The sequence below is a fragment of the Octopus bimaculoides genome, chromosome 7 (assembly GCF_001194135.2).
Source record: "Octopus bimaculoides isolate UCB-OBI-ISO-001 chromosome 7, ASM119413v2, whole genome shotgun sequence".
Taxonomy (NCBI): Eukaryota; Metazoa; Mollusca; class Cephalopoda; order Octopoda; family Octopodidae; genus Octopus; species Octopus bimaculoides.
The window spans coordinates 41,959,836-41,972,887 of record NC_068987.1 but is presented as its reverse complement, the minus strand read 5'-3'; the positions used below and the strand labels follow the sequence as shown (position 1 = coordinate 41,972,887).

The 13,052-nt window shown below is 36.3% G+C and overlaps 2 protein-coding genes across 6 annotated transcripts in view; one reads left to right on the top strand and one right to left on the bottom strand.

Annotated features, from left to right (window-relative positions):
* The window catches only part of LOC106884301 (nucleoprotein TPR), a 163,596-nt gene extending 153,680 nt beyond the window's left edge, over positions 1-9,916 (top strand). For 3 of the 4 annotated variants that reach the window (XM_014935610.2, XM_014935611.2, XM_014935608.2), the window contains 7 exons: positions 1,151-1,251; positions 2,803-2,879; positions 3,805-3,900; positions 4,519-4,633; positions 6,201-6,253; positions 6,753-6,854; positions 9,362-9,916. In XM_014935610.2, coding sequence (XP_014791096.1) covers positions 1,151-1,251; positions 2,803-2,879; positions 3,805-3,900; positions 4,519-4,633; positions 6,201-6,253; positions 6,753-6,854; positions 9,362-9,774 — 957 coding nt within the window. In that variant the 3' untranslated portion in view covers positions 9,775-9,916. The remainder of the gene's footprint in view (positions 1-1,150; positions 1,252-2,802; positions 2,880-3,804; positions 3,901-4,518; positions 4,634-6,200; positions 6,254-6,752; positions 6,855-9,361) is intronic. The other variant, XM_014935612.2, reaches the window with a different exon arrangement.
* A 1,715-nt stretch (positions 9,917-11,631) lies between these two features.
* The window catches only part of LOC106884302 (peptidyl-prolyl cis-trans isomerase), a 54,263-nt gene continuing 52,842 nt past the window's right edge, over positions 11,632-13,052 (bottom strand). For both annotated transcript variants that reach the window (XM_052969551.1, XM_052969550.1), the window contains exon 11: positions 11,632-11,875. In XM_052969551.1, coding sequence (XP_052825511.1) covers positions 11,804-11,875 — 72 coding nt within the window. In that variant the 3' untranslated portion in view covers positions 11,632-11,803. The remainder of the gene's footprint in view (positions 11,876-13,052) is intronic.

The following is a 13,052-nucleotide window of genomic DNA, read 5'->3' as shown; positions in this document are numbered from 1 at the left end:
AACGCGTTGATCGTCATACAAAACTATAGCTGAACTGTTTACACAAATAATCACGTGTTTTCACGAATGTACTAACGAGATTTGCTCGGACATTCTCATTTAAATATGAATAGGTGATTATGGGCGGCTGGGTCACATGAACCAAAATTTTTTTTGGGCGGTTTGGTAACGAAAGGGTTAAATATACCTGGGTTTAGTCCCATTACATGGCACCTTGGATAAAGTGTCTTCTATTATAAGCCTCAGCTGATGAAAGCCTTGTGAGTGGGTTTGGTAGACAGAAACTGAAAGAAGCCTGTCATAGATATGTGTGTGTATATTTTTGTGTCTGTGTTTGTCCTCCAACATCACTTGACAACTGATGTTGAGTGTGTTTGTGTTTCCGCAAAAGCAATCAATTGGATAGGGTCAATTCATTCAACTAGAAGTTCTTCAAGGTGGTGCCCCAACATGGCCATAGTCTAATGAGTGAAGCAAGTAAAGATATATGGAGCGGGGTCCTAAGTTTTTAGGCCCTAGAAAGGAAAGTTGTGTGTTAGCCAGGCTAAGACAAGCCATATGGCAAGTGTAGTATGGTTTGAATTTTTAACCATGAGGCCAAGCATCCTACACCTTAATCTCTCAGCCATTAGAATGATTTGTCCTCCAGTAACTCTGATTTATTGGAATGTTAGTCATTATTAATCATTATTTTGGGTCAGCCTTTACCTAATGTGTCTTTTTTTTATTTAAAGGGGTAAATGGAATGGGAGATTTAGCTATGTCTAGCTGATAAACTGTCTTACATGAAAGATCTTTCCTCATTGTCTCATAGAGGATCCTTCCTCATTGTCTTGTAGAGGATCTCTCATTGCCTCTTACTGTTTCTATTTAGCACAGCAGAGGAAGGACAAAAATGGAGGCTTAAAGTAGTTTTGCTTTGCAATTCTGGATGTCAAATCCTTTCTAAGTCACTGTAGCTTTGTGTATCTGTTTCCATTCTCACCCTCAGCTGTTATGTCTTCAACCTTCCACTGGTTCAAGGATGTCTGCTCATTACAATATCAACACTTTCATTAATGTGTCTGTATTGTTATTGAAGTCAGTGTTTGACATTGAATGGTATAATCATGTGACCACCACTAAAATCTATTTAATCACTATTAAATAGGGACCACCTGGACCTTTTGATGAAGGAGATGACTGCACTGTTCCCAGCACACCAACACTTTTTGTTCCTCGTCGTGGTGATGGCTTTGCAGAAGCTTTAAGGTAAGCCCAACTTCAAAATTATTGCATAAATGTTGGCACAATCAGTCACAAGGTTATCAGTGGTGAAGTGAGGGCTTTGAAGAAGTTTAGATGTGGATTAGATAGAGTTCAGTGAAGCAAAGATTGTTTTTAGTCAGAAAATACAAGAACCAAATGGAGAATACAAGAAATACAGCAATGGTTATAGAATTATTGTTGAAGAATTTGTTTGTCCAACAAAATGTTGTCTAAAATATATCTATGACAGCTACTATGTCTAAAATGAATGAATGGCTTGGAAGAACTCTCTTTTGTAAAATATTTTCTTCCACAGTAGCCATTTATGATAATGGGATAAAACAAAGGAAAATATACAAAAATTGTTGTTTTTTTTCCTTTGCATTCTTTCCATACCAGCGTCATTGGATTGGTTTCCTAATGTTTGATACTTTTATGAATTCAGTCAAGTGACGACAGAATTGTCAGAACATCAGAGGAAATGTCTTGTGTTCTTTCATTACATTCCTTTTATGTTTTTAGTTCAGATTCTACCAGTGTTCATTTTGCTTTTCATCCAAAGATCAATAAAATATTAAATTCAATGTAATTAACATCATCCTAAAAGGCGGTAGGTCAGACCTGAACAAACAGATGTATGATCAAAGGAATTCTAACCATGGCTACCCTAACTTATTTTCAGGCATCTAGAACCACATCCTATTTATTCTTCCTTTTTGTAAAATAATAGTGGATGCAATTTGAAGATTTGGTTACTATTTCTAGCCAGTTGTGCAACCACATATATCCCTCACTAAGTCTGTAGATGCTCCCTTGTAGAGTAAACAGGATTTAACCAGAACACTCTTTCCATCGACACTCTCTCTCTCTCTCTGTCTGTTCACATTTCTACTTCCTTTCTGTTGCTACTCTATCTCTTTTTCTCTAATGGACTGATTTACATGCATCATTAATGTTGACACCAATTAAATCATCATCATTTAATATCCGCTTTCTATGCTGGCATGGGTATTTGGGAAATCATCATTTAATGTCCGTGCACTTGCAAGCTTAATATCCCCTTTTACTGAATAGGACTACAGTAGAGAAGTAAAAACAAGAGAATAGAAATTGGAATGAGGGAGGTACAGGTGGAGAAAAAGTGTTCTGATTAACTTCTGTTCATCCCAAAACTATAATGCTACATATTTTTCTAAGATTTTTCATTACAAATAATGGTCTTTAACAGAATCTCTTAAAAATTGGATGGGTGTTTAAAATGTTGACTGAAATCCATTTTTTCATTCAGTTCCAAGTAAGAAAAATCTGACAAGAGATTTGTATAAATATATAGGATGTGGAAGTGATTATAAAATATACCGATCAAAGTAAAGTATAAAAAATAATAGTAACACATATGCTTAGATTACTTGTCCAGAAAAGAAATAAACTGGTGTTTTGACAATAGTAAAATCCTATATAGGATCGTAGCTTGTCTTAAACTGTCTTATCAAACACTCTAAAATCTGAAGCTAAAAATGGTCTTTGCTTATTTTACAATTTCTCTCTCTTTAGCTATCCACAAGTGCCTCAACGCTTTGTCTTTGGAACAGGAGAAGGAGTCAGCCACTCTGAGCTAGAATCACAGGGAGGTAAAGTAGTTTATGCACATTCCTTGATTGGTGCTTTATTTTGTTAGTAAAGGTTGCTTCTTGTTGATGACCATGTTGTAATCCTAATCAACTTTAGTGGAATAGAAAGTTATGATGGTCTCTATCAGCAAAGGTTGCACTAGAAATAAAAACTGTTGTATCTGGTTGTAGTGAGATGAATGTTGTTAATAAGAATGATATTTATGGTTAGGTCTCTATGACAGCTAATTCTCAAACTTATTGAATGTTGAGCATTATTCCATAAAAGTGACTGAGATGCTGTGGTAAGTTAGAAATATTACTGACTCGACTAACTGGATTCATGACAGTTGTCCGTTCATATTTGAAAACTATTTTATAACATTAATACTTTTGGTATTACACTGTAACTTCTTATTCAACCACTGGGCTATATTCTTGTTGGTGTACCAATGGTGGTGGTTCGTAGTGGTGGATAGTGATGATCCATTTAATATTTTTAAATAGTTCAAAGTCACATAAAATACTGGGTACTAACATCAGTTATTATGTTTACCTTTTTCTTCATTATGTTTGGTTTGGTTTGTTTCTGTCCCTCACCCTTACAGTTCTCTCCATTTTATTCTTTACTCTCTACATAGATTGAAAAAACACCTTGTGTATATGTAGGTGGCCACATGCATGTATGTAGTACTGTATGCTCATGGATAGCTGCCAGTAGCAACATGGTACTGACAAACCAAATTCAATGCCAGTTGTAAACATTTCACCTCACTTATTCAGTTAAAGTTACTGTGGAAGAGCATGAAGGTCGCCATTTTTAATTTGGTCATTTATGAATCTATGTTTCTTTCTACTTCAAATACATGCAACTTAAATGTATAAACACAATAAAATGCTAAATCAAAGTATATATTCAGGTATATTTGATATATCTAAATTTTAGCTTTGGGCATGGATGATACTCGCATGGACCTTTCGCAGTTTGATGATGGTCAAGTCCGTAACTTACCTTTCACATCTCATCAAGTGACTACTTCTGGTGAGTGAAATCTTTTTGAAATGTTATATTATTCTGGACCTGTGTGTGTAGTTGTGTTTGTGTACGCATGACATTTTTGGGTGTTGGATACTGGGGTTGATAGTGTTGACTTGCCACTCACCCCAAATTTGTTGGTCTTGGGCCTAAATCAGAAAGATAAATTACTGGGGGAGATGGTGTCAACTCCCCCCTCTGAGTTTTGGGCCTTGTGTTTATGATAAAAATAATAATTATTATGATTGCAGTAAACTGGTGGAATTGTTAAGGTTTTAGAAAATATGCTTTACATCATTTCTTTCAGCCCTTTATGTTCTCAGTTCAAATCTCACTGAGGACAATGTTGCCTTTCTTATCTCTGGGAGTTGATAAAAGTACCAGTCAAGTACTGGGTTCAATATCAACCTCTTCCCCTCAAAACTGTTGGCCTTGTGCCTAAATCAGAAATGTTGTTACTCCTGCCAAGGTCAGTTTTGCTTTTCATCCCTTTGAGGCTAATAAAATAAGTACCAGTTGAGCTCCGAGGTCAATGTAATTGACTAACCCAACCCGCTAAGAAAAATGACTGGCCTTGTACCAAAATTTGAAACCATTATCTGTGTTTCTGTTATTTTTTCAAAGGTGGCTCTGCAACTGTGGTTTTCAGTAACTTTGCTGTAAGCTCCACCCCTCCCCAACAGCTATTACAAGGAGACAGTACAAATAAGGAACTACCATCTGCAAAAGAGGGGACCAGGTAAGTCAAGAAGAGATTTTTGTTTCACTTCCATATGTGTCCAATTTTCTTCATGTTTACTATACATAACGTGGAGGCCCAGTGGTTAGGGCAGCGAACTCGTGGTCATAGGATCGCGGTTTCGAATCCCAGATCGGGCGTTGTAAGTGTTTATTGAGCGAAAACACCTAAGGCTCCACGAGGCTCCGGCAGGGGATGGTGGCGAACCCTGCTGTACTCTTTCACCACAACTTTCTCTCACTCTTACTTCCTGTTTCTCTTGTGCCTGTAATTCAAAGGGTCAGCCTTGTCACAGGGTGTCACGCTGAATATCCCCGAGAACTACGTTAAAGGTACACGTGTCTGTGGAGTGCTCAGCCACTTGCACGTTAATTTCACGAGCAGGCTGTTCCGTTGATCGGATCAACTGGAACTCTCGACGTCGTAAGTGACGGAGTGCCAACAACTATACATAACATACACACCCTTCTATTACTAACACACAATGCCACACTTCTAGGTCCAGCAGATCAAGACTAACTTGTAAATAAACATATCAAGGAAACTGCCTCCACACAAATGTTCCATTGTTGCCTGCTTGTAACATAATCATTTGCTTCACAAGAAACAACAATTAAATTCCTTCAATTCACCCTCTACTGTCTTAAAAAAAAGAAAATGCTGAATAGCATAGTCTAAGGAATACAAAAAGTGAAGACACCTTTCATTGTAGGTTTACTGAATGAAGAACAATTTGTTGTTAAATGACAACTTGTTTAAAATTATGTATTTAGTGCAGATGCACTAAATACATAATTTGGTAAGCTTTCTTTAACCCTTTAGCATTTAAACCGACCATATCCATCCAAAATATTCCACTTGCTTTATGTTCAAACTAGCCAGATCTGGCCTGTCACACTTAAAAATAAACAATCACATCATCAAAACTTCAAAGCTCTAAGATAATGCATGATTAATTCAAAACAAAGTGAGAAAATAAGAATTACATTTGACAGGTTCCCTTCCAGCCACAGTCACAATTGTTTTTATATTTCTCCAAAATTTGCAAAAGTGAATGAAATTATAGGCTAATTTTGGTTTCATATTATGCTGCCTGTTAATCCTTTTGGTAAAACAAATTCCACAATATAGGCTCCTCTGGTATGCAAGAAAAATTTATCTCTTTATTAATTAGCTTTTTTTTTCCTTTATTGGTTTGCTCTGAAGGGAGGACCTGTGCTTAAGGCCTTCAATTCCTTCTTTGCTTGAAGTTGACAACTGCAAGAAATAAACAGCCAATGTTATAAAGGAAACTGTAACGATAGTTGAAATTGCCACAGTAAAATGTGTTAGGCGGCATAAGCACTTACACATGTACCCACAACAACTTCCTACCAAATCCAGAAAATACCTGCCCAAGGTGTCACAGTGGGACTGAACCTGAGACCATGTCACTAGATATATTTATTACTGGTACATATATTCCTTCGGCCCTTTATTTTAACCAGTTCAGTATGTTTGTGATAGTTATTAGTTAATATTGATCCTAAAATAAATTGTTCCTGTATTCAGTCATTTTATTTTACAGTTCTGCCTCATCAACTGACACCCCAAAAGAAGATGTAGTTACAGAAGAAATGGGTAATTTCTGTCTTTCTACCTATATCCATCTATATGTATCTATCAATATTACCATCCACCCATTCCTGAAAAGTCAGTAATGGTTAACTTAAGGAAGAGTATCCAACTGTAAAACAATACCTCAATAACACATTTATCAAGCCCGCACATACAGACATACAAACAACTGAACAAATATCTCATCCCATCATCTCTGTTTCAGTTTCTTAATTCCTCTTACCTAGTCTTGTCCTATTCCAAGTTTTTCTCCATTGAAACTCTTTTGTCAACATTTGAATTTTAAAAATTCAAACACACTATTAACTTTATCTAGCTGTTCCTACCCTTAAAAGAAATAGATCTCTCTCAGGCATCAAACTGTTGTGTACAATTTGGTCTTGTTTACTTACTAGTCATTTCACTTCCCCACCTCATTCCAGTGTATGTAACAACTATTACTACCACCACCATTACTCTCTCACCAACCTGTACAGTTAAATAAGGTGTTCTGTTTACTTAGCTTCCAGGACTGTCCGTGAGGGTCAGGCTGCTTCTACATCTGGTGAACAAGGTTTACCATCAGCTTCTGAAGATGACGGTGGCAGCAGTACCGATCCTCAAGGTGAGAATTGGTTGTTGTTGTTGGGTTTTTTTTTTCTTTCTTTCTTGTTTTGGTGGGGGTGGGGCTGTTTCCTTTAAACTTTAACTAATATCAGTTTGATAACATACAGGCTGGTATACACCAGCTGCCATAAAGTTTAGCCATACCCTGACATTAAAAGACTACTGATATACATGATATGGAAAGTCAAAACAACTACTAATACTTGTGTGCAGTATATAAATTGAAAATGTTTGAAGATTAAGCAATTAAAAATTTTGCAAACAATTTTTTTACAGCTGAACTGTCTTGGTGAAATTCCTCTGACTGTAATGACATAACTTATTGCACCTTCATCGATTCCAAAATCTTTTCAAAGGATTTATAAAAATTAATAAAATTCATGTAAATATTACCATGTTGGATGAGCTTAGTGGAGAGTTATCGGTGTATTAATGTCAAGTGTACAATGTTTGTGAGTGGAAACTATAAATCTTGTTTAAAAATTTGCAAATTGCAGCACCAAAACCTCTCTCTACCAAATATGATGTTGGGAAAGTAGTTTGAAACAAATATCCATAACACAAAATACCAATCTGAAACATTTTATAATTTCAAATCATTAAACAAGCTCTCCTAAAAAGGACCATCATCATCTTATTTAAAAGTGGATTAATTACCCAATCTGGAACATCCAGTGAAAGAAGATACCGAATTCTTTTCACTCTATCTTTAAGGATCATCTCCAGGTGATCACAAAAAATTTTGCCAAATTTCATCCCTAATATTTTCAGTTTCTTTTTTTTAATAACTTTTCAAATTAATAAAACTCATGTTGCCCTACAGTTATTTGTTCGTTTAATGTCCGCTTTCCATGCTAGCATGGGTTGGATGATTTGACTGAAGACTAGCGAACCAGATGGCTGCACCAGGCTCCAATCTGATCTGTCAGAGTTTCTACAGCTGGATACCCTTCCTAATGCCAACCACTCTGAGAGTGTAGTGGGTGCTTTTATGTGTCACCAGCACAAGGGCCAGTCAGGCAATACTGGCAACAGCCACGCTCAAAATGGTGTTTTTTACTTGCCACCTGCACTGGCAACAACCTCACTCAAATGTTTTTTCACGTGCCAGTAAGGCGACGCTGTCGTGCTTAAATACTAATGTTGAAATAAATGTTATTCCATTGTAATTTCAAATTCATTTTTAAACATTCTAGATAATATTGAACAGACGGACAATGTCATGTTCTCTTGAGACACTATTTATATTCAAAAACTCCATAAGAACATGTCGAATAAGTTAGCTTTCCATCAACCATTGAACTTAAGCACAAAGCAGTTACTTTTGAAAATACTCTTCATTAATTTTGCATTAAGATGCAATTTTGTTCACAGCTGTCGTAACTTTCTTGAAAAAATTAATTCACTGAGCCATTTTTGCAATTAAATTGTGGTGGTGAATGCCACAATAGACAGTAATAACATTAGATACATATGTATGTTTGTGGGTTTTTCTTTTAAACTAAAAGATTTTTATGACAAACCGGTCATTGATACAGTTGCCCAAACAACTATTTTTGAAAGTGATCTTTTTTGCTTTTAAAAGAACTATGCAGAGAAGGCAAATATAAACTCTCCTCTTATATCAGTTACACGTTGTCTTGCAAATAATAATTCTTGATTGAGTGTTTTGCTTTTGGGAAATACATATAGCAAGTAGCAAAGATTCATTTCTTAGCTGAATCAATTCATCAGGCCATAATGTAAACTTTGTTGTTTGTAAAATGCTATAAAAGTGTACATTTTCAGCTAATTTGCCTCTGAGTTTCATTGTTACTTAGTGAAATTGAGTTGGTTATATTTGGCAAGAACTTCGGAAACTTCAGGGAAAATTAACTCCTCACTGCTTATATGAGGTTTATGAAATTTTGTGACCTAACCTAGGCCTCCAAGATTCCATTGAGCATCTCTAACACCGCCACAATCTGTTTCAAAGCTTATTGGTCCCTAGCCATCAATGTTATTGGTATGAAACATTATAGTTTTATGCAATGAGTTCTTTTTATAATAAGGATGAATACCATCCTATCTTGTTAAAATTTGTCATCTGTATGCTATGCAACTGTTAGAATAGCCATTAATAGAAGCTGTTGTACCTCTGTGCTATCATTGGCAAGTCAGATGATGTCTACACATAAGCATCATAATCAGTTTAGTGTGACTTGCTAGAACATTTGTGGTACATAACTCCAATATTATTTTTCAAGACTAAATCGATGTTAATGAAATCCATAAGTTAAGTAATCATGCTGATGTTGCTTAATACTGTGTTATGATTTATGTCAATATGTCTAGTAAGGAAGGAACTGGAATTAAAACAGCTAGTTGTCAGGAGTGGAATGAAGAAATCATGGCTGTTCATATTTAACCAATAATAAATGGAAATGTTAAGGAGAAATTAAATGTAAGAACTTGTATAGTCTTGAAAATAACAACCTAATTTATGTTAAACTTTTTTTTTTAAAGGTTTGCGCAAAAGTAAAATTCAACCAATTGTGTGGGACCAGTCTCCTGGAGCAAGTCAGCAACACCAAGTACCTGCTACACCACTTCAACAGAATCCAACCTCATCCAGTACAATTTCTACACCAAGTACAAGTGCTGGTTTATCATCAGGAAAAGGACGTGAAGAATTTGTTTGGGCATCTAACCCCACACCTACCCCTAGCACTAACCCCAGCCCAGCTTCAGCTACATCCACTTCTCGTGGTAGTATGATATATAGTACACGGGGTGTACGCTGTGCTACAAGAGGCAGAGGTGCTATAATGCGTGGCCATCCAACCCGAAGTCCAATAGCAAGAGGTCACGTAGGAAGATCCCGGGGACCTTCTCGAACCCCTGGGGTTCGAGGTCGAAGTCTTCGACGAAAGAACTAGTGACACCTAACCAATCCTTTCTCAATCCATTCAAGTGTCATTTGTATATTTCCCTGCCATAAGAAATATTTCTGCTTTACTGCTCTGTAAACTATTACTGATGAAATATTTGTAAAATAAATATAATTCTAGATTTTAATAATTTCTTTAATTGTTGTTTTGTTATTAAAAAAATAACAAGTGAGAGTAATATGACACTTTGTAGGCTGTACTATGTGCTTTTTGTTTTTGCACCACCACTAAGAAGGTCACCTTATATCTTGTTAAATTATTGATTTCATACAGCAGGGATCAGACGTTGAAATATTTGTTGAGCTTTTTGACTTGTGACATTCTCCAACCAACCAAATACCTTAACTGCCAAGCTCTACTTTTTATGCAGGTTGTTATTACATGTCCAATAGCTTGTACTTACCTTATTTTTTTCAGTAACTTCTACCATACATTGGTAGAAGTCTGCATTTTACAGGCATAAACACTTTGTTGCAGTCTGAAGCAACAACTCAAAGTTTGTTTGCTTCCCCTTTTCTCTTTTACTTTAAGCTTTCCTCAGATACTTCCATATCTATTTAGCATTTCTTTGGGCTCATGTTTAATTTTTTTCTAGGTCAATGTTGCCAATTCTAACTTTCACAGCAAACATACCAAAAGCTCAGCCTTTTTTTATTTTTAGAAGTACTTAACCAAAAATAAACTTCTCTACTTGGCTTTTGTTGACAAGGTACCCCGCTCCCTTATCTAGTGATCAGTGTGGAAGCTGTGTACAGGGATGTTATGGCAATGAATTTAGTGTACAGATAGTTCACCAAGGATCAGTTTGGAGCCCCCTCTTGTTCATGAGAGTCCTCCAGGCCATAACAGAGGAACCTAAGACCAGCTGCCCTTGGGAGCTCCTGTTTGCTGATGACCTTGTTCTTAAAGCTGAATCACTACCAGAAATTTCAGGTGTGGAAGCAAGGTCCGGAATCAAAGGGCCTTAAAGTTAATTTAGCAAAGACCATAGTCTTGGTAAGAAACCAGACAAATCAGAAATCCCTTCAGCGGGATGCCCTGTTCAGTATGTAGAAAAGACAGGTAGACATTTCTTAATGTGTACCCAGTGCAAGCTAGAGACACATAACAGGTGCAGCAGTATCAGATGAAGGTTAACAAAGAAAGTAGTCTTCGTCAAATATCGAGGGGGAACCTTAGAAGTAGTAGACAGCTTCTATTACCTAGATGACCAAGTCACCAATGGTGGTGTGTGCTCTGAGAGCAAGGCTTCTAGAATAAGAATGGGCTAGGCAAAGTTCAGTTGGTAAGAAAGGGCCTCTCCCTAAGAGTTAAAGGTAGATTGTATGATGCCTGTGAGCAAACAGCCATGTTATGTGGTAGTGAAACATGGGCTGTAATTGCAGAGGACACGCAAAGAAATGAAACAATATGTGCAATGTCATTGTGCACATATGACAGTGTGTTATCTTAAGAGAGAAATTGTGTATAAGATGTGGTGTGTAAGAGAAAAGACTACGGGTGTGGTCATGTAATGCATATGGATGAGACAGCTGCATAAAGAAATGCCAACCTCGAACTGGAGGAAACTGTGGAAGATGCAAACACAATGACGTGGGACAAGGTGGTGCAATATGATCTTCAGTTGCTGTGCTTCAGAAGACATATCAAAGCTAAGAGAAATTGTAGTTGTAGCCAGTGCCATTAACATAAAAGACAACTAGTACACTCTATCTTGTTGAAGAAATGTGTTTACATCTGCTGGCCAGGACACTGGGTACATCAGTTTCTCCCATGAATTGAGTTCAGCAAATGTAAAATGTTGTACAGCTCATTCATCCTGAACAATGATAAAAAAACAAAATGTTGATAGAATACACTCTTAATGTGCCATTTTAAGTTTCCTCCATTAAAGAGATTCAAAACACCTTTTTCTTTTATTTATTTATATATAAATAAACACAATTTTAGAAAATGAAAATTCAGAGCAGCCAGTGTGTTCCCTCATTCATTTGGGTTATTTTACCCAAATTTTGGTTCAGCAACAAAGTTCTCCACAATTTGATATTGTTACTTTCTCAGAAGTTTTCCCTGACTTAGAACCAAAACTCTGAAAGATAAAGAAGAATTATTATTAAATAAATATTTAATAGGTGCTTGCATGGCTGTCTGGTTAAGAAGCGTGCTTCCCAACTATGTGGTCAAAGATTCGGGCCTACTGCAAGGCACCTTAGGCAAGTATTTTCTATGTGTATATGTATATAATGCAAGAGAGTTAGGGGTTGAGAATTCAACCCACTAAGGGATAGTATCTATCCAATATACTGCTAGGAGGGTACCCAATTATTGCTACACTAGTGTTATACCAAGTGTAATAAGTGGGTGCGGGTAAAAGGGGGTTATTTTACCCTAAATTTATATAGCAATAAGACAATGAAGGAGAATATGCTGTATTCCATTGAATTAATTTGTTTATTTTGTAACTAAAATGACAAAAACCACAATATACAGATGCTTATGACATACCATGCCATATTAACAATTAAGGTAATAAATATAAAGTACATTTAGCAATTGGAGAATATACAGAAACTTACAGCTGTTTCAGCCTAGCGTTGGCATGCCCCATTCTATCCCTATAGCTCCTGTGTGCCGGAGTAATTAGCAGATGAAAATGATGTAATGGGGGTACATGCATGATTCGCTAGGCCTCTTCAGAGATTCACAAAAATATCGATGTAATCGATCATCATTGCCTCTTTTTATATCTGCAGTGGTAAAAAAGTCAGTCGGATTGCTGACTTGAAAGTCTGGGTATTGTCCATTGTAATATACCTCGTAGATTTTGGAGTACCGATGAACTTTTATGTAAATATTTCAAATTAAAGATTCTACGAGGTATATTACAATGGACAATACCAAGTGGACTCTCACCTTTTATCTCTCATGTTTCTCCCTCCTTTAATTTCCTCTTTGTGATATAATTCTTGGGAAAGAATATATTTGCGGCTGAAGATAGCTTTATACTATCAATTATATACCAATAATGATGCAACAAATATAAAGCTTGAAACACGTGTACCGCAGAATCCTTTGTGTTTTGTTTTTATTTTTATGTTTCCAATTTATCCTTTCACCCCGGCCACGATCTGTCATACACAGGTGCTTACAGTTATCAAGTATTACCTCTAACATTTACTTTTATTTATATATATATATATATACACACATCATCATCATCATCGTTTAACGTCCGCTTTCCATGCTAGCATGGGTTGGACGATTTG